This window comes from Cupressus sempervirens, chromosome 2 (genome assembly GCF_028749045.1).
Source record: "Cupressus sempervirens isolate cs-2001-9-10 chromosome 2, ASM2874904v1, whole genome shotgun sequence".
In the NCBI taxonomy this organism is placed as follows: domain Eukaryota; kingdom Viridiplantae; phylum Streptophyta; class Pinopsida; order Cupressales; family Cupressaceae; genus Cupressus; species Cupressus sempervirens.
Window position 1 is genome coordinate 623,785,522 of NC_143119.1, and position 22,126 is coordinate 623,807,647.

A 22,126-nucleotide genomic window follows, 5' to 3' on the forward strand; every position below is an offset into this window, starting at 1 on the left:
TAGAAACTTGACATAGAATGCTTTAGATTACTTAGCAAGTTAGTAGAGTGTCTCAGATCTGCTCTACAACACTATTATACAGCTTTGTTAATTAGCTAATACAGCTAACTGAGATGGAATAAGCACATTAGTGATGGTACTGTCACTGTTTTTCCTTCACTGTGTAATAAAGAAAATGGTTCAAAATATTCAACCACAACTTCTGTTGAGAGATTTTCTGAATTAAAAATATTCTGTGTAAAGTGACACAACAATGCAGCTTCATGGGAATTGTAACAAGGCATCACACATGAGAGAAAATTATGACTTCAGATGATTGTGAAAAAAAGATGCTGGAGTAGAGTCTAAGAGGTGGTGATGCAACACTAAATTCAAAGATATCGCCTTTTGTAAAAGCCCGCAAAATGCACCAAGCCATGATGATAATCACAAGTACAACCAATGCCAATAGCTACTTTAAATCCATTGTTAGCAATACTTTTTAACCATAATTTGGACATAGATCACTAAAACAAGTACATTAGGAACATTACTATTAGATATGACCAAACAGAAAACCAGAACTCTAATGCATTCCAAATAGTTCTTCAGGAGGGTCATATACATGTCTCTCCGGAAATGTTTCTTCAAAATCCTGTTTCACTTTATTTCTTAGTAAAGGATTTGGAAAAAGACCCTTTAGTAGCACCCTATAAGGTAGCTCCTCAGGCGGATGAGGAGACTTTTTCATTTCCTCATAAATGTTCATTGCATCTGAAGGTGACCCGTATTGTAAGAAACCCCTTATAACTTCAGTGTATGTCACCATATCAGGTTCTAGTTTTTCACTCCTCATGTCTTTCCAAACTTGCATTGCCTCTTCCATCTTTTTATGTTTTGCCAATACAATAATCATATCTTTGAAAAGAAAAACATCTGGCTTGTACCAAGGCTCCTTTTTAATAACATTAAATATCTGCAAAATTGAGCACTGACATCAATCTACAAACATCACATGCTGTTGATGCAAAGCATAAATGATACTATAAACCCATTTTACAATTAACAAACACATAATGCCCATAAGACTCTGAGCAGTTAAACATTAAAAAGCTATATAAATAGGGCATTGTATAATACACGAATATCAATAATAAGACTAAACGATGGAAAAATAAAAAGCTGAAGAAGTTCAGAAAATAATAGATTATATCAGAAAGTAAGTGCAACATGTCAAACAAAGGCAAGATACTTCTACAATGTATGCATAAACCAGCAAGAGAAAACAATGTTCAAGATGAAGCCATAACATAAAGAGATCATTTCACAAAGATCATTTACTGAAAAGCTAAGTTACTGGCCCTGGTAGTGGTTTTGGTTCAGGTTCAAAGGTTCAGTTTGTGGAGTTTATCAAAAAGAATTTGGCATTGAATTCATCAATACAAGAACATATGAAAACAAAAAGTATACATATTTGCAGCACTATTTAACTTCAAAATACTACTGATATATTAGTCAAACTCAAATGTCATGATTATATTAAAATCAAATAATAATAATATCAATTGTCAGCAATGAGTCATCATTTATAAAACAATCATATGGGACTTACAATAATACACGAATATCAATAATAAGAATAAACAATTGAAAAATATAAAAATCTGAAGATGTTAAGGCAATAATAGATTATAACAGAAATTAATTGCAACATGTTAAACAAAGGCAAGATACTCCTACAATGTATGCATGAACCTGCAAGAGCAAACAATGCTCATGATGGGGCAATAACATAAAGAAGTAATTTCTCAAAGATTGTTTACTGAAAAGATAAGTTACTGGCCTTCGTAGTGGTTTGGGTTCAGGTTCATAGGTCCGGTTTGAGGAGTTTATCAAAAAGAATTTGGTGTTGAGTTCGTCAATACAAAAACATATAAAATAAAAAATATGCATACTTGCAGCAGTATTTCAGTTCAAAATACTAATGATATATTAGTGAAACTCAAATATTATGATATATTAAAATTAAATAATAATAATAATGTCAATTGTCAACAATGAGTCATCATTTTTTTTTTTAATATGGGACTTACAAAATATCATCATCACCATCTATATTAGATGATATAGGTGGTGGTAAATTAGAAGAACCACATATAGGGCTCCACTAGCATTGGCATTGGCACTAGCACTCCAATGCCCACTAGTTTGCCCATAGTCATCATCAACATCAAGTGCAACAAAGTGGGAAGTGGAAGATCCAAGTCAATATGTTATGGCTCATTATCTCAGTTCCTTGTGTCCTCTCTTAGCCACTTTGTTTAAGGAGCAGTAAGTTTGAATGCACGTAAACCAAGTCCTTTTCCTCTTTTCAGTGTAGCCGATTGCACTTTACTAAGCAGATCCAAGAGTGTGTGATCCAATTCCTCACAAGTGTAGATGAACTAGCAAGCTATTGTGACAAAATGGAAGGGTTAAGAATTTAAAAAATTAAAATGGTGATATTGCTATCAGGAAACTTTGTAGTTAAGCACACTCAAGCTGTAGTAGTACTAGGATGGGTGACCTCCCAGGAAGTCTCGGTGCTTCACCTCTGTAAGCGTCACCTATATCCAATGAGTGCTAAGTGTTCCAATCATTCTCATAAGAGATGGGTTCAGTGAACCACTACTCATGAAATATGGGTCAAAGAGTTTGACTCAAAAATCACAGAGTTAAATCCTGATAGCAATATCACAATTTGACTTGCTGTGGAAAAGTATTTCCTACTTATGGATTGTATCTTATCAATCACCGTTTTGGACATATATTACACATTTTATAAATGCTAACTGTTTATGAATAGGCATTTATGGACTGGAGCAGCAGTTGCAGAAGAACAGTCTTGGTTCATTTCATTATAAAAATATTTCTTCTTTGTTTGGGTCATAATATTCATCTAGCAACCTGTGGTCATTTTGTCCTGTCAACATTCTCAACAGAAGAACAAAATCGTGCAGAATCTTTGTGTAAGTCACTTCACCTGATTTGAATGAAGATCTTATGTAGTTGATCAGATTATCGTGTGTTGTTTTTCAATTGATTCTAAGTCATTTTTGTTATCTATTTTTCAATAGTCAGTTACGCAGAGGGGATGCAGGGAAATGCTGCTAAAGTTAAAAACATTTGGAAAATGCTTCCGTATATTGAGTAGCTACCTCTGCTCTTTGAAGAGCTATCCTTGAGTTTTATTTTGTGTTCTTGATGTCATAGACCCACCTACCCAACCATTTGTGGAGCTTTCACACAAGCAAATTTATCATATGTAAGACTTCCTTTTAATGGAGCACGACACAAGATAGAATGCAGAAATGAAAATGCTTCTTGTTCTAAAATGGTGGCCAGAGTGTTGGATCTGCATAGCCCATCTACAATTTCAATTTTTTTTACACAGGTTGTAGCAAATATGATTAACAATTTCGGATAAAGTTCTGGATGCTTGCTGGGAGACATGGTTCAATTTAGATAATATGAAAAGAAGATAACGAGTTCCAATCTTAAAATCAATATATCAGATCAAAAGATCAAAGCTTGCAATATCAAAATTTGACTTGTTGTGGAAAAATATCTCCTACTCATCAATTGATGAGCTTGCGGGGCTTTCTAATGAATGGTTCATAAGGCACAATACTTGGTGAAGGTTATGTAAATGGTGTTGAAAGCAGAGTGGTTTTAACCATAGAGGAAACTCCATAGTTAAGTGTGCTTGAGCTGCAGTAGTATTGGGATGGGTGACCTCCCAAGAAGTCTCAGTGCCTCACCTTTGTGAGCATCACCTAGATCAATGAGTGCTAAGTGTTCCATTCATTCTCATGAGAGATGGGTTCAACGAACAACTACTCATGAAATAAGGGTCAATGAGTTTGACTCAAAAATCACACTGTTAAATCCTAATAGTAATATCACAATTTGACTTCTTGTGGAAAAACATCTCCTACTTATCAATTGTTGAACTTAAGGGGCCTTCTAATGAATGGTTCATAAGGCGCAACACTCGGTGAAGGTTTTGCAAATGGGGTTGCAAGCAGAGTGGTTTTAACCATGGGGAAACTCCATAGCTAAACGCGCTCGAGCTAGAGTAATATTGGGATGGGTGACCTCCCGGGAAGTCTTGGTGCTTCACCTTTGTGAGCATCACCACCACCTTTGTGAGCATCACCTAGATCCAATGAGTGCTAAGTGTTCCATTCATTCGCATTAACCACTACTCATGAGATATGGGTCAATGAGTTTAACTCAAAAATCACATTGATAAGTAGGAGATAATTTCCACAACAAGTCAAATTGTGATATTGCTCTCAGGATTTAACTGTGTGATTTTGAGTAATACTCATTGACCCATGTTAAATCAAAAATCACAAATCACAATTAAATCCTAATAGCAATATCACAATTTGACTTGCTGTGGAAAAATATCTCCTACTTATCAATTGATGAGCTTAAGGGGATTTCTAATGAATGGTTCATAAGTAACAACACTTGGTGAAGGTTTTGCAAATGGGGTTCCAAGCAGAGTGGGTTTAACCATGGAGGAAACTTGGTAAATAAGGCGCTCAAGCTGGAGTAGTACTAGGATGGGTGACCTCCCGAGAAGTCCCAGTGTTTCACCTCTATGAGCATCACCTAGATCCAATGAGTGTGAAGTGTTCCATTCATTCTCATGAGAGATGGGTTCAGTGAATCAATACTCATGAAATATGGGTCAATGAGTTTGGCTCAAAAATCACACAATTAAATCCTGATAGCAATATCACAATTTGACTTATTGTGGAAAAATAACTCCTACTTATCAATTGATGAGCTTAAGGGGCTTTCTAATGAATGGTTCATAAGGCACAACACTTGGTGAAGGTTTTGCAAATGGGGTTGCAAGTAGAGTGGGTTTAACCATGGAGGAAATTCCGTAGCTCAAGCTGGAGTAGTATTGGGATGAGTGACCTCCCAAGAAGTCTCGGTGCTTCACCTCTATGAGCATCACCTAGATCCAATGAGTGGTAAGTGTTCCATTCATTCTCATGAGAGATGGTTGCGGTGAACCACTAGTCATGAAATATGGGTCAATGACTTTGACTCAAAAATCACACAGTTAAACCTTGATAGCAATATCACAATTTGACTTGTTGTGGAAAAATGTCTCCTACTTATGGATTGTATCTTATCAATAACTATTTCAGACATATATTATACATTTTATTAATGCTACCTGTTTATGCATAGGCATTTATGGACTGGAGCAGTAGTTATAGGAAAGCAGTCTTGATTCATTTCATTATAAGAATATTTCTTCTTTGGTTAGGTCATAATATTCATCTAGCCACCTGTGATCATTTTTTCCCATCAACATTCTCAACAGTGAAAATCGTGCAGAATCTTTGTGTAAGTCACTTGACCTGATTTGAATGAAGTGCTTATGTAGTTGATCAAATTATCATGTGTTGTTTTTCAATTGATTCTAAGTCATTTTTGTTATCTATTTTCAATAGTAGCAGTTGCACAGAGGGGATGCAGAGATATGCTGATAAGCTTTAAAACATCTGGAAAATGCTTCTGTATAGTGAGTAGCTACCTCTGCTCTTTGAAGAGCTATCCTTGAGTTTTATTTTGTGTTGCTGATGTTATAGACACACTTACACAACCATTTGTGGAGCTTTCACACAAGCAAATCTATCATATGTAAGGCTTCCTTAAATGGAGCACGACACAAGATAGAATGCAGATGTGAAAATGCTTCTTGTTCTAAAATGGCTGCACAGTGTTGGATCTGAGTAGCCCATCTACAATTTCATTTTTTTCACACGGGTTGTAGCAAATACGATTAACAATTTGGGATAAAGTTCTGGATGCTTGCTGGGAGACACAGTTCGATTTAGATAATATGAAAAGAAGATAATGAGTTCCAATCATAAAGTCAATCTATCAGGTCAAAAAATCAAAGCTTTCTGTGTAGAGAATGATTCTTTTCCTATATCTATATATATACATGAGAAAAGATGGGCAAAATTTACAGGAAAGTACTGTGGATTCTTCAAATTCTTTTCACTGGTATCTCCTTTGGGTACTCTGCTTTGAGGGGTCTGCTACAGGTTTTGTATTTTTCCTCATGGTATTGATTCTATTTGTTGACACATAGGGCAGTGATCTACAGTATAGTAGATAAAAGCATTTACCAGCTACACTTAATGCATTAAGAGAAGATTTATTGCAATTCAAGCGCATGCGATAATTTTTATGAGTTATTTGATTTGAAGGGACATTTGACATAGATATTTAGGTACTATCTTCAATGTATTTTGCACATACAAAAAATACACCTAACCGCTGGAAATATGATATTTGGACTATTACATGTGACATATCCTATCGACTAATTATACAAAGTAGGATACCTAACAGTGAACAAAACTAAACTCAATGCTTATATAACTGCATTTTCCAACATTCCTTTTTTCCATGAAGGTTTGCATTCGTCTGAAAACATTACTTGTTTGTGGTGATATTTAGTAATATCAAAAAATAATGGTTGGGCAGTTAAGGTTTAATTTGATCTCCTACCTACCAGCGATCTGATTTTATTCAAAAGTCAGATTTCATCTAATTTGCATTTACTATAATGATATACAGTAATGTTTGCATGAGACATTATTGCTTATTTTTGTGGTATAATTTACCGGCAACAACAGGTTTAACAAGGCCTGTTTCTAGGGATGTTTACCAGCAATGAGACAGGTTTGGCAGTGTGCGACAGGTTTCAAGAGAAACCTATTTAAGGCAAAAGTAAGGTTTAGAAAAGGATTTTACAAGCACAGCAACCAGATTGGAATATTAAATAACCCAATAAGATATAGTTCAGCGATGGAGGATAATATCTTTGTTTTTCATTCACAATGTGAAAAAAGAGTTTGCTGTTGCCTTTTGGATCTTTTCTATGCCATTTATTAGGGTTTGGGAGTCAAATTGTGCTCTCTAGGAGAAAAAGGTAAAGGGGGACAAAATCAGCAATTTGGTGCAAGTACCTGTCAAATTCATCCTGGGCCCACCTGATATGGACCTGCAGGGGATTACTAGGACCCTACCTGAACTCACGGGTGAACTGAACTGGGCTGGACCAAATCAGGACCTAGGCTCTGCAGGGGCCAAACCAGTAACTTAAGTGGAAAGAACTAACATTATAATTAAGGCCAAACATGCAGAGCTAAGAAAGCTCTTGCTGATATAAGGAAATGAATAATAGGAAAGAGAGTCTGCATGAGTGCTAGGGCACATTAATTGCCACAGACTATAGTTAAGACCTGGGTTCAAAGACCACCTAGAAAATACTAGGCCAAACTCTGCATGATAATGTTGCCATGGTGAAGCAGGACAAAAGGCATTCATTTATCATCCCTAGGGAATGGACTCCTTACTAAGATCCCAAGAAAGGAACTAAACATGTTTGTCTCCAAGTGCACCTAGAAAATATGGGAAAAGAAAAGCCCTTGAACTTAAGCACATGGTAAAAAAGCATGTGAAAGGAGAACAAACAATGTCTTCTTATTAGACAAAATTACAAATTAACTTCTTATATGGTTTTCTATATGTTAACTTGGAATATTTCAGACTTCTTATGGTGACTTTGATCATTTGTAACATTAAGGACTGTACCATCTTACAATGAACGCAATTCATTTTGAGACCTTTTAGCCCTCCTTAGTGTGGTTTCAGTTTCTTTTTCTCCTCTCCCCTTTCATTTCACTCTTCTTCTTCATCTCTCACTTTTCAACATGGTCTTTAAGGTGTCTCTTTGCTACCTTTTTTACCATATCTCCTAATCAACTCATTATCTTTCAGTCTCACCTGCACCTCCGTCTAGAGTTTTCTGTGGCCTTTCTATCATGTCCTCTGGAACTAGGTCGACTCGGGTTGACCTGGTCTTGACCAATTAGTTTAATTAACTCCCCTGTCAGCCTGAGTTGTTTTCTCGCCTGAAAACTACTATAAAACGAGGCTTGGGGCTTCATTTTCTTATCTCATGTTCTCAAGTTGCCTCACCTCAAGCAAGCAAGTAATCAAGGCATCTTCTTCAAGCATCTTCAAGCATTCAAGTCTAAGCATCTCATTCTTGCATCAAGCTTCTTCACTCAAGGTGGTAGTGGAGTTTGGCTCTAAGGAGAAGATCCATCATTCCATTCAAGCTCGTCTATTATTCATTCATGGCATGTCACATACATTTCTATATATGAGGTTTTGGCTTCCTTGATTTCCTTATGGTTTCTTTTTGTCAAGGCTATTACAATTACATACTTGATCACATGTCAAAGTCAATTACATCTTCGAAGGTAATTGTATCTTTCATTTCATATTATTCAAATCTCCTACATGCAAGCATTTCCCTTATCAGTTATATTTCATTTACGGTTAATTCCTTAACCTAGCGCTTGACCAAGGCAAGCCCTCATCAAACCCCAACCACAAAACCTTCTTTTCTATGTTTATCTGCAAGATACTAGTTGGAGCTTACAGATCTGGAACCTACTCTTCGGGAGCTTTTTGGAGAAGTTGGTTGCAAATCACCGAACTACGTTAACCTAGTTGTAGGGCGCCCTTCCAAGTCGACCTAGACCTTCAGTGTCCTTTTGGAGGGAGATTTTTTGGTTTTGTTCCTTGCATTATTTTATTATGAGATTGGCGGTCAGATATTCTGAAAATGATTCAGATCCGCAACTTTTGGAGTTCAAATACATCTTCCTCTACAAATTTTAAGGCGATTCTTTCATATTTTATTTCTTTTCATATCTTTACCCTAGATCTATATTTTAATTGCGCTAATTGTATATGCATAGCATCTAGATTTACATTATTTAAGCAATTGGTTCGATTTCACATTTGCATTATCCTATTAAAGGCCAAAGAGTACGTTTCCTTGTATTGCATTATTCTTTATAATCTGAATTTAGTGTTGGCACCCTTCTTCCTTTGGGTTCTAGCTAATCTAATTTGGATCATAAGTGGAATCATATTTGGAAATCCCCCTCTTTCCCTTTCATACATATTTCAATGGCTTAGTGCCCTCGAAAAGCAGAGATCTACAAACTTATTGAAGTGTCTCCCTTTTCCCCCTAAACATTCTGGTGAACCTAACATCATCAACTCTTTCTTTTGTGGTGTTAGATCGCTCCTTTTCATTTTATTGGGTGTTTACCTTCTTGCGATGAAGCCAATGAGTCCCCCCCTTCCTTTTGGTGTTAGATTGTTTTGGGCATTTATCTTCTTTTGGTGGACCCGACCTTCTTACCCTCTTTCTTGGAGTTAGATCTTTCTTATTTCCATTAAGCATTTACTTCCTTTTATGATAAACCTTTTTGGGATTTTAAACATGGCACTATTTTGGTCTCTAATGATTTTTATGGTAACTACCTTTTTTTCTTATCTTTATCACACTTATGATGTTTATGCAAGTTTCTATCACTTTATGTTATTCATGTCTTTACATGCTTTTCTTGGATTTGCTCTTTTACACTTAACTAACACAAGGTTTCCGGATAGAGCATATTTCAAGAATCTCATTAGACTTTTATGCAGCTTTCTCATTTACCTTTTAGATGGCATTCATGATTTCATTAGTGATCCTCCCAATCCTAATCCTAATCCTAATCCTAATCCTCTTCCTAATGATGAAACTCCTACATTTCAAAACATTCAAGGTATGGTTCATAATCCTGATATTTCTTAAATTTTAAATGAGCCATCTCCTCTATCACCTCCTCCTACTTCTACTTCTCTTCACATTACTGCTTCTATAATTCCTCCTTATACTACATTTGCTCATACTTCTTCTAATACTACATTTTATCCTTCTACCCTCCGCGTACCTATACTACGAGTTATAACATTCTCACTCGACAAGGTTATAAGGGTTTAGGTCTTGGTATTAATGAACATGGTATTAAGAACACGATTGACCCTCCTACACAACATCATAAGCAAGGTCGGGTCATATTCCTTCTTCTAGTGATCCTTCTTCTTCTTCCCTCTACCTTGACCTCCTTCACATCTTCTTTTTCCAGTTCCACGCCTTTCTCCTATTGATACTAGTTAAGCTTTAGCCTTAAGGGTTTATCATCACCTTTTGCAAGCTCCTACCTTACAATATAACCATTGATTTCGAATGTTGTTGCTATATTTAAATGTCCTTTTTACTGCACTAATGAACATTATCTTCATGATTCTATAGAATTTATTGTCTATATTCATGGTAACATTGAAGGTGGTAAACTTTCTTATACACATGATATTTACTCTCTTTCACAAAAATACTTAGCATTTCTAACCCCTATTGTCGCCACTCCATGTTATTTTGCATAATATGTTTAAGAGTGGTACAATAGGCCTCTTTTTCCTTGCTCACCTTCACTAGGGGGCAAGGATCATCCTTTCTTGGGATCTATTTTGGTTATTTGATACCTAGATATCCTTTCTTGAAAAGTGTATATTTGGTATTGGTATAGCCTCTTATGTTATATCCCTTAGCCTTTTTATCCTTTTTAGGTGTGTATTCTTTAATATGTTTACTTTAGTTGGCCGTATTATGCATATTATAAGGATCTCACTTAGATGGATGTTGTTGTCTTCTTTCTTCATGTTATCTCTTATTATAAGTATAGCATGCTTCTCCTCTATCTTTTCACTTATTCCTCTATAGATTGTATTATTTTATGGTACATTTTATCTTTGTTTATGAAAATCTTTTGTTACATTTAGAATCATGTGTCTTTCGCCTAACATATGTATTTTTGATATCTTGGATTCTAATGTTTCTCATTTGATAATCATCTATAGCTTACATTGTATGTGATATCTTCTCTCAGCATTTTATGATGTTTAAAGTATGTTATCGTATGATGATGTCTTGTTCCATTCTTCTATGGTATGATATTATTCTATAATATTTCTTGTTAATATTAGATGATTTGTGCATAACTATTGGTTTGTGCCTACATCTTTATATCTCATGAGATATTATGGTCTAATCTTACCACAGACTCTCTTTCTTGTCTCACGCTTGGGGGGCAAGGTCTTTTTCTTTTTCTCTATCTGTCTAAGGATCAACTTTCCTTAGTACGGTAGCATTTTTTTATTATGTGACATTCTTTTCTTAGAAGGAATGGTGCTTTGATCATGACTCCTTCTACAAGAGGTGCATGTCCTTGATCATCGCCTCTAATTTATTTGCAAACTTATGTTCATAGTTAGCATTTACCCTTACTATGTGCTTTGAATTTTGCCATCCTTCTTCCAAGGATCCCTATTTCACCTACATAGGGAGCTAAAATAGGTACATCCTTGTTCTTCTTGGAAGTTGTATCTTTGTTCACAACACTCCTCTGGAAGGTAGATGTCTTGTACATAAGATCTCTTCCTTTCAAGGGTCTCTTCTCATTTTGTATCATGTCCTTTCATAATCTATCTATATTCTTAGCTTATAAGAGCTAGTTCTCTTTGCTAAGTTTATGGTATACATTGTTGATAGAGGATAAGTCCTTGTTGATAGAAGTAGTTACCTTGATTCTCTTCCTTACGATGTTTATGGCTTCATTGTCACCTTAAGGATGGGGGCATATATACGCCCTCTTTTTACATAGTTTTCATGAAGTGCAAATAGGGATTCTAAGTATAGCTTGGAGTACTTTAGCCTTGTCTGTTGGGTATGATTTCTAGGTCATCCTCAAATCTATGCATTGTGGCTTCATGTCTCTTTTGCACACACAAGCACATATGCTAAATCTCATACATATGAGTAACTCATGTACATTTGCTAAATCCTCCACAGGTATAAGTGACATCTCTCCATCACAAGGAAACACATCTTTTTGTTTTTACTAAATCCTCTACGTGTATTAGTGATTCTTCTCCATCCCACGGAAATGCACCTTTTTTGTTGTTTTCCTAAATCCCTCTTAGGCTAACGCACACACATTTACACTTTGCAGTGATACCAAGAAATCAATCTACGGGTGGACACATACACACACATGCATGCATAAGCTGCCGACAGACACCCAAGATTGACTACCGGGTACACAAATCCGCTAGACCATTCAATCCTGGTTTTTGCTTTTTGTTTTTCAAGATTGACTATCAGGCACAAACCTATTAGACCATTCAATCCTTCCTCTTTGTGATTCACAGTCTAGGACACAAACCTTACTGGACTAGATAATCACTCTCTCTCTCTCTCTCTCTCTCTCTCTCTCTCTCTCTCTTTGCTTTCATGTTGGTGGGACACAATCATGAGGAACACAGTCCTTTGTGGTGCTCTTGCCTTTCCTATATGATCTCTTATGTTTTGTAATAGCCTTTCAAATATGATATTAGTGAGCGAGACGTTTTCTTAGCTAAGGTCTCTTTCGCTAATTGATTTGGGCTTTAGCACTAATCCCTTTTGTATCTTTTTCACTTTGTTTTCTTTGGCTATCTTTTGCTCTTTTTTTGTGCTCTTATGCATGGAAATGGAGTTAGGATCCTAGGTTTGGGGGCTTATGTCCTTAAGCCCCCTTTACCAAGAGTATAATTTGCCTCGTACTCTTGCTAAAGTGAGGGCTAAATGTATCGTCTTAAAATGGATGCACTTCATTTTGAGACCTTTTATCCCTCCTTAGTGTGGTTTCGGTCTCTTTTTCTCCTCTCCCCTTTCATGTCACTCTTCTTCTTCATCTCTCACTTTCTAACTTGGTCCTTTAGGTTTCATTTTGTTACCCTTTTGACTATATCTCCTCATCAACTCATTATCTTTCAATCTCACCTATACCTCTTTCTAGAGCTTTTTGTGGCCTTTCTGTCCTCTCCTTTGGGACTAGGTCAACCTAGTCTAGGACTAATTCGACCTAATCCTTGGTGGTTACGGGGTTCAGGGCTCGAAAGTCCTCAAATTTACCAATTAGTTTAATTAACTCCCTTGTCGGCCTGAGTTGTTTTCCCGCCCAGAAAATAGTATAAAAGGAGGCTTGGGGGCTTCATTTTCATATCTCAAGTTTTCAAGTTATCTCATCTCAAGCAAGCAAGTAATCAATGCATTCTTCTTCAAGCATCTTTAAGCATTCAAGTCAAAGCATCTCCTTCTTGCATCTAACTTCTTCCTTCAAGGTGGTAGTGGAGTATGGCTATAAGGAGAAGATCCATCATTCCACTCAAGTTCTTTTATTATTCATTCATGGCATGTCACATACATTTCTATACATGAGGTTTTGGGTTCTTTGATTTCCTTATGGTTTCTTTGAGTCAAGGCTATTACACTTACGTAATCACGTATCAAAGTCAATTACATCTTCCAAGGTAATTGTATCTTTCATTTGATATTATTCAAATCTCCTATTGGCAAGTATTTCCCTTATCATTTCTATTTCATTTACGGTTGATTCCTTAACCTAGGGCTTGACCAAGGCAAGCCCTCATCAAACCCACCCACAAAACCCTTATTTTTTGTGTTTATCTACAGGATACCAGTCGAAGCTTACAGATCTAGAGCCTACTTTTTGGAAGCTTCCTAGAGAAGTTTGTTGCAAGTCGTCGGACCACGTCAACCTAGTTGTAGGGCGCCCTTCCAAATCGACCTAGACCTTTAGCATCCTGTTGCAGGGAGATTTTTGGGTTTTGTTCCTTTCATCGTTTGATTCCAAGATCCGTGGTCAGATATTCAAAAAATAGTTCAGATCCACAACTTTTGGAGTTCAAATATATCTTCCTCTATGCATTTCAAGGTGTGTCTATCATTTTTTATTTCCTTTCATATCTTTACCCTAGATCTATATCTTAATTGGGCTAATTGTGTACACACAACATTTAGATTTACATATTTAAGCAATTGGTTCAGGTTCACATTCACATTATCCTATTAAGGGCCAAAGAGTACATTTCATTGAATTGCATTCTTCTTTATAATCTGAATTTAGTATTGGCACCCCTCTTCCTTTGGGTTCTAGCTAATCTAATTTGGAATCATAAGTGGAATCATATTTGTGTTAGATTGTGGTGATTGATCAGGAAAGTACTATACATACTTCATAAATAGTGGGGTTCGGGGCATCGCCCCGGAAAAAAATTTTGGGCAGTAGCCGACATATTATGGCCGACATGTTACAACCCTAAAGTGGTTTAATACTTGTATAAAAGGGCTTAGGGTTGGGTATTTTTTATAATGTTGCGATACGAAATTGGTTCTTGTGGCGGTATTGAGCTGTAAGAGATTACGGATTGTAATCAAGTTATAATCACTGGATTGTAATAAGATCGAACTTGCTGTTTGGTGGACGTAGCCCAAGGATTGGGTGAACCACGTTAAATCTTGGTGCCTTGTGTTCATTTCTGTGTGTTCTATTATTTTCTGTTATTGGTTATATTTGCATGTAGTTTTTATTTCTGTCCGTGGTTTATCCTAACAAGTGGTATCAGAGCAAGGTTGTCTTTCAATTATCCTCTGCAGGAAAGTCTCACGGTTAAGTGGGAGTCTCACAGTTGAGTGGGAGCGATGGCAGATGAGGGTAAGTTGAGGGTTGACAGGTTTAATGGGCAGAACTTCCAGTTATGGAAGATGCAAATGGAAGACTATTTATATCAGAAGGATTTATGGAAGCCGTTGGAAGGAAAAGCCAAGAATCAGGGAACTATGTCAGAGGCTGAATGGGATCTTTTGGATAGAAAGGCACTCGGAAGCATTCGGTTATGCTTGGCACCATCGGTGGCATTTAATATTACAAAAGCAAAGACGACAAAAGATTTGATGAAAACCCTAGCGACACTGTATGAAAAGCCCTCCACTTCAAATAAGGTATTTCTCATGAAGCGTTTATTTAATATGAAAATGGCAGAAGGTGGATCTGTTGCAGATCATTTAAATGAGTTTAATACTATTACTAGTCAATTATCTTCTGTGGGTATCAATTTTGATGAAGAAATTAGGGCTCTCTTGATTTTGTGTTCTTTGCCTGAAAGCTGGAATGGCTTGGTAATGGCGGTGAGTAATTCTGTTCCTAGATCTAGTACCCTAAAATATGATGATGTGATCGGTGTTATTTTAAGTGAGGAAACTCGTAGAAAATCCTCAGGTGGATCTACATCAGGAAGTGCTTTAAATGCACAAAGCAGCGGCAGAACGACTGAAAGAGGAAGTAACTCTGGAAATCATGGGAAATCAAGAGGAAAGTCAAAGGGGAGGAGGTCTCAATCGAGAGGACCAAATGATTGCTGGTACTGTGGGAAACCAGGGCACAAAAAGAAAGATTGCTGGAATCGAAAGAAAAATGAAGGAGATAAATCAGATGGAGACAAGGAGGCAAATGTGGTAAGTAACAAATCCGAAGAGGATGCTTTGCTTCTGTCTTTAGAGAGTGTTGATGATTCATGGGTTTTAGATTCTGGTGCTTCATTTCATGCTACACCTCATAGAGGTTATTTCATTGATTATGTCCAAGGGGATTTTGGGCTTGTTTATTTGGGGGATAATGAACCCTGTCAAATTGTTGGAAAGGGAAAAATTAAGATTAAGTTGCAGAATGGGAATCATTGGCTACTACATGAGGTAAGACATGTTCCAAAGCTGAGTAGGAATTTAATTTCAGCAGGGCAACTCGGTGATGAGGGTTGTGTAGTTACTTTTAATGATAAAAATTGGAAGGTTTCAAAAGGTTCCCTTGTAGTAGCAAAAGGTGTGAAAGTAGGCACCTTATATCTTTGTACAGGTCATATTGTTCCTTCTACTTTGATTGTTTCAGAGAAAAATGAATGTTCAAGAACAATTACTGCAGTTGAGCAGGGAGAACAAATAGCTGCTGTAGATTCTGATACAGCGCTGTGGCACAATAGACTTGGGCACATGAGTGAGAAAGGTATGAAAGTACTTCATTCAAGGAAAGTTTTACCAAGTCTAAAATGTGTGAATATGGATTTCTGTGAAAGTTGTGTGTATGGAAAACAAAAGAGAGTGAGTTTTGTAAAGACAAGGAAGGAAAACAAAATGGAGAAATTAGAGCTTGTGCATACAGATGTATGGGGACCGGCTCAGGTATCTTCCCTTGGTGGCTCTCATTATTATGTTACATTTATTGATGGTGCAACTAGAAAAGTATGGGTTTATTTCCTTAGACAGAAATCTGATGTATTTCAAACTTTTAAGAAATGGAAATGCTTGGTTGAAAATGAGACTGGTAAGAAATTAAAATGTCTCAGATCTGATAATGGTGGTGAGTATTGCAGTCATGAATCTGAAGATTATTGCTCCACTAATGGTATTCGTAGACAAAAAACTGTTCCAAGGACTCCACAGGAAAATGGAGTGGCTGAACGCATGAACAGGACTATAATGGAGCGCGCAAGGAGCATGAGGTTGCATGCTGGGTTGCCCTTACACATGTGGGCGGAGGCTGTCAATACTGCAGTATATTTGATTAATAGAGGTCCCTCTACTCCTTTGGGCTGTGGTATTCCAGAGGAAGCATGGACTGGTAAGAAGGTGAGTTATTCTTTTTTCAAAACCTTCGGTTGTGAAGCTTTTGCTCATATAGACTCTGAAAATAGAACCAAGCTAGAAGCTAAATCAAAGAAATGTGTCTTTGTTGGATATGGCATTAATGAATTTGGTTATAAGCTTTGGGATTTTGAAAATCTTAAAATTATTAGAAGTCGGGATGTCATATTCAATGAGAAAGTGTTGTACAAAGATCTGTTGCAGCAACATGAGAAGAAAGAAGATGATTATGTAGTGCTGGATGATACTCCAAAAGCTGATGTTCCAGCCATTCCTCATGATGTGCAACAACTGCAACAACAAATACCACACACACCAATGAATGTTAGACGATCCACAAGGCAAATTAGACCTCCACAAAGGTTTTCTCCCTCTTTGTATTCTATTTTACTTACTGATGCTGGTGAACCTGAAAGTTATGATGAAGCTGTGCAGGTGGATACTAAGATTCAGTGGGAGTCTGCAATGAAAGATGAAATGGACTCTTTGCTGAAAAATAAGACATGGGATTTGTGCAAGTTGCCTGCAGGTAAAAAGGCTTTACAGAATTAATGGGTTTACAGGTTGAAAGAAGAGGAAGGAGGTAAGAAAAGATTTAAGGCCAAGTTAGTTGTAAAAGGATTTGCACAGAAAAAGGGAATTGATTTTGATGAGATATTTTCTCCTGTTGTTAAAATGACTTCTATTCGTACTGTTTTAAGTCTTGTGGCTACTGAAGATTTGCATTTAGAGCAGATGGATGTTAAAACAGCCTTTCTTCATGGTGATTTGGATGAAGAAATATATATGGCTCAGCCACAGGGTTTTGAGGTCAAAGGTAAGGAGAACTTAGTGTGCAAATTGAAGAAAAGTTTATATGGCTTGAAGCAAGCACCTCGGCAATGGTATCTAAAATTTGACAGTTTTATGCATGAGCATGGATATAATAGGTGTCATTCAGATTACTGTGCTTATTTTAAGAGGTTGGATGATGATAGCTACATTATTTTATGTTTATATGTTGATGATATGCTTGTAGCTGGGTCTAACATGGATCATATTAAGGGGCTGAAACGCCAATTAGCACATGCATTTGCTATGAAGGATTTGGGGGCAGCAAAACAAATCCTTGGTATGAAGATTTGCAGAGATAGGAAGAACAGAACATTGACGCTATCTCAAGCTGATTATGTTGAGAAGGTGTTGCAACGTTTCTCTATGGAGAATGCTAAAGCTGTCAGCACACCTTTACCTGGTCATTTGAAATTGACTAAGGAGATGTGTCCCAAGACACAGGAAGAGGAGGATAAGATGTCCAAGGTACCCTATACTTCAGCTGTAGGAAGTTTGATGTATGCTATGGTATGCACTAGGCCAGATATTGCACATGCAGTGGGAGTCGTTAACAGGTATATGAGTCATCCAGGATTTGAGCATTGGAATGCTATCAAGTGGATTCTCAGATATTTGAGAGGAACATCCAATAAGTGTTTACACTTTGGGGGCTCTACTACTGATTTACAGGGCTATGTTGACTCAGATTTGGCTGGGGATATTGATACTAGGCGGAGTACTACAGGTTATGTCTTTACTGTTGGTGGGGCAGCCGTGAGCTAGGTTTCTAGGTTACAGAAGATTAATGCTCTCTCCACTACAGAGGCAGAGTATGTTGCTGCTACAGAGGCAGCCAAAGAGATGATATGGCTTCAGTTCTTCTTGGAAGAATTGGGACATCCTCAGAAGGATAATTAATTGTTCACAGATAGTCAGAGTGCCATTCATCTTGCTAAGAATTCAGCTCTGCATTCTAAGACCAAACACATACAGTTGCGGTACCATTTCATTCGGTCAGTTTTGGAGGATGGACAGTTAAAGCTGGAGAAGATACATACCACTGACAATCCAGCAGATATGTTGACAAAGGTTGTAACAAGGGAGAAGCTGAACTCCTCTTCAGCTTCGGTTGGTCTTTTAGATTGAACATGAATAAAAGAACAGTAGAGTCCAGGATGGTTTGATCCAGTGGGAGCCCCATGTGGTAGTGGTATTGCTACAGGATCAGTCTCCAAGTGGGAGATTGTTGTTTAGTGTGGAGCCTGATTAGTCCCCAAGTGGGAGATTGTTAGATTGTGGTGACTGATCAGGAAAGTACTATACATACTTCATAAATAGTGGGGTTCGGAAAAAAAAATTTGGGCAGTAGCCGACATGGTAGCCGACATATTATGGCCGACATATGGCCGATATGTTATAACCCTAAAGCGGTTTAATACTTGTATAAAAGGGCTTAGGGTTGGGTATTTTTTATAATGTTGCGATACGAAATTGGTTCTTGCGGCGGTATTGAGCTGTAAGGGATTACGGATTGTAATCAGGTTGTAATCACTGGATTGTAATAAGATCGGACTTGCTGTTTGGTGGACGTAGCCCAGGGATTGGGTGAACCACGTTAAATCTTGGTGCCTTGTGTTCATTTCTGTGTGTTCTATTATTTTCTGTTATTGGTTATATTTGCATGTAGTTTTTATTTCTGTCCGTGGTTTATCCTAACAATTTGGAAATTCCCCCCTCATACATATTTCAATGGCTTAGTGGCCTGAAAAAGAAGAGATCTACAACCCTATTAAAGTGTCTCCCTTTTCCCCCTAAATAAGGATAGACTCCAGGAATTACAGAGCAAAATTTGTAGCCTTGTGAGCATCAACTGACTGAGAATATGGTCAAAGTTTTTGATTAGATAAACAGGTTTTACAGGGAATATGGTCAAAGTTACAACTGACTGAGAATATGGTCAAAGTTACACAAGAAGCAACTGACTAGATTTACAAAGAAAGCAAATAAACCGAAGTTATGTGGAAAGCAAACTAAATTCTCTGTTCCCCAAGGTTGCAGTATGCACTTGTCTGCATTCCACATAGTAAATTCAGACTTCAATTAAGTTGGCATGTTATAAGAACTAACCTCTCGTGTAAACACATAGAGAGTATCCCACAATAACATGCACAAGTAGCTCAGTAGCAGAGCTTCTCATTGATCAGGAATAGGTCCTAAGTCAAATTCATAATTCAATGACTTTCAATATGTTGATATACTCTAATTCAAAAGACCAGTCAATAATTCAAAAGACCAGTCAAAATCAACAATGGTGACAGAAACAAAAACTCAGGTTTCTGGCTGAAAGCAGCTCCTGTAAAGAGGTCATTTGTGTGCCCACTAATTATTATCAAGAATAATATGTGCTAGTTACAAATAAGTGAGATGCTAAAAGAAAAACTTCAAAATAAGTCCGTACATAAATTAAATTGGCAATGCCAAAGGCATAGAAAGTTTTAAGTCACTGCCAACCAAGACTCCAACTTGGCACATGAGAACCCCTGCGTTAGCAAAACGTAAAACCCCACCCTGCTCTGGATTTGAAAATGTGCCTCCTCTAGGAGTAAAGCTGCATTAACTATCAGGATTCAGGCCTACTTATATTTTCCTGTCCCAAGAATTGCAAACTAGAAGTATTATATGACCTAGCTGTCAATATCTCCAGCTCATGGAAAAGAATGTGAATATCCCATACATTGGATGCTGGGGCAAACAGTCTTGCAAAGCTGAAAGAATTCCTCATCTTAATAGGTGTAATCCCCAGGCCACCAGGATTGCCTGGTCCCTGGCAACCTGATCCATAGAGGATCTGTGAATTCAGTCATCCTAATAGACTGAGCCTCATCAACCCAAAATGAATTGATAAATAGTATATTAAAATAAACCTATTTCCAGGGCATTGTAGCGTAATGGTTTAGCAGCTCTAGTAACACCGCGACCTTGGCTGTGCAAGAGGATGAAGTGTAATGTTAACTAGAAGCACTCGTTGGAGCGTATGCCATTTTAAAATTCCTCGCAACTGTAATAAGGCTGCTTATAACCCTACTAGATATATAAAGGGTGTGATGTGACAATTAATGGGCAAACCTTCGAGCATTAATATGCTAGAGCATTTTCTGAGGTTTATAAAGTGCAGTTCAGGCCATCACAGGAAGGCGACTCGTAGTCTCACTCATGACACCCCGTGCTACAAGGGATGCGGAAAATATGCTCCGGAGTCCAGATTATGGATCACTAAAAGTGACCTAAAACGTTGATTATAAAAATTGAATCACAATCTTCATCCACAAACTTTACTCCAGCAAATAAACTCACTCAACATCTCTATCAAAGACCTGACCACAAAAGTAAATGCTGCACAATGTGATCCAAGTTTCAGTAATTTAACATAGGTCCTGGAGCTTCAGACAACTGGCAAATTATTGAACCATGTATGGCACTTTTTTTTCCAGTAACTATGGGATTTTTAAATGAATTAAAAGCATTCATGAAGACTAACCTTCAGCGTTAAAACGATCTCCCCCTGCCTCTCAAGCTCCACCAAAACAGCTAGAAGATCAACTTTCAGCAGTCTGGAAACGTGGGTTTTCATAAAGCTGGTGAGAAGTGCAGCATCATGTTTGACTCTCTTAATCTCCTGAACGACAAACAATGCTTCCTTACTTATTAATTTTCTGCTCCTCCATAACGCTCCTCTGGGCCTTCCATCGGACATGCTCCTGCTTTTTAATGAATTTATGCCAAAACTTGGCCAGTAAGTGATATCGGTAAAGATGCCGGACTTTAGACGCCCCGGAGCATTATTTTCTGCTGCAACTCCATGCCGGAATGCAGCTCGTGCGCTATTCATCAACAACCTCCAAAGGTTGCCTCTAGACATGGCCATGGATCTACCCGAAGTTCATCCGCTTTGCCAATTTTGGTTTTGATGTTTAGCTTGAAATCTTTAGCTGTTTAGCAGAGGACTGTGATCTCGCAATATTTGCATCCCGGGGGATTTTATATATTCATGTTGGATGATATTTTTCGCATTTGGTCCCAGAAATTAACCCCCCACGCCTATTGCAGTTAATTGCATATAAGCAAATATATATAAAAGTTTGAGGGTGTAAATAATTAATAAAAATTGAAAATGAGTAATTTTGGTGAAAATTTCTAAAATTCGATGATTTTTATTATTTTAATAATGAAATATAAGATTAGATAGGTCTATTGCTCATACTCATTAAAATCACAATAATATGTTTTATGTTATGAAAAAATATTTAAATTAGTTTATTTTCTATGATGAAATAAGTATATTGCTTATAAATGTTATTTTTTATGTATTAATATAAAATTATTTATTTATGTTTATAGGTAATTAACCAAAGTCTAGATTATTACCTAAGGTCTCATCCATAAAATAAAGTTTAGTTAATAGAATATTAATTTTTATTTTCAAAAATTTAGATATTAAATAAATATAAATTATAATATTTATATTATATTTGAACTATTAATTGATAGAAAAATATATTAAAATTTTCTTCTTATTTTGAGATAACCATTGGTTGATTTTTCATTTATTTCTACTCTATGCTTTTGTAATCAATTCCACTTGTTTATATTGTAATTATTTTGTACCATGTGATATGATATTGTTAATTTTTTTATTGTATATTCTAATTTATTGAATTTATTTTTGTCTTTTTGTTATTTAGAATGACAATATTCGTGAATGTCTTTAGAGGACTAGAACAAGTTTTCTTAGGTCAATTT

The 22,126-nt window shown here is 36.8% G+C and overlaps 1 protein-coding gene across 1 annotated transcript; it reads right to left on the bottom strand.

The window, feature by feature from the left end:
• Window positions 1-433: 433 nt before the first annotated feature.
• Window positions 434-21,426, bottom strand: LOC149574922 (protein THYLAKOID ASSEMBLY 8-like, chloroplastic). Its single transcript, XM_089814771.1, has 2 exons — window positions 20,865-21,426; window positions 434-955 (listed from the first exon to the last, which is right to left on the bottom strand). The coding sequence occupies exons 1-2, from the start codon at window positions 21,249-21,251 to the stop codon at window positions 566-568; spliced, it is 777 nt and encodes a 258-aa protein (XP_089670897.1). The 5' UTR covers window positions 21,252-21,426; the 3' UTR covers window positions 434-565.
• Window positions 21,427-22,126: the final 700 nt, after the last annotated feature.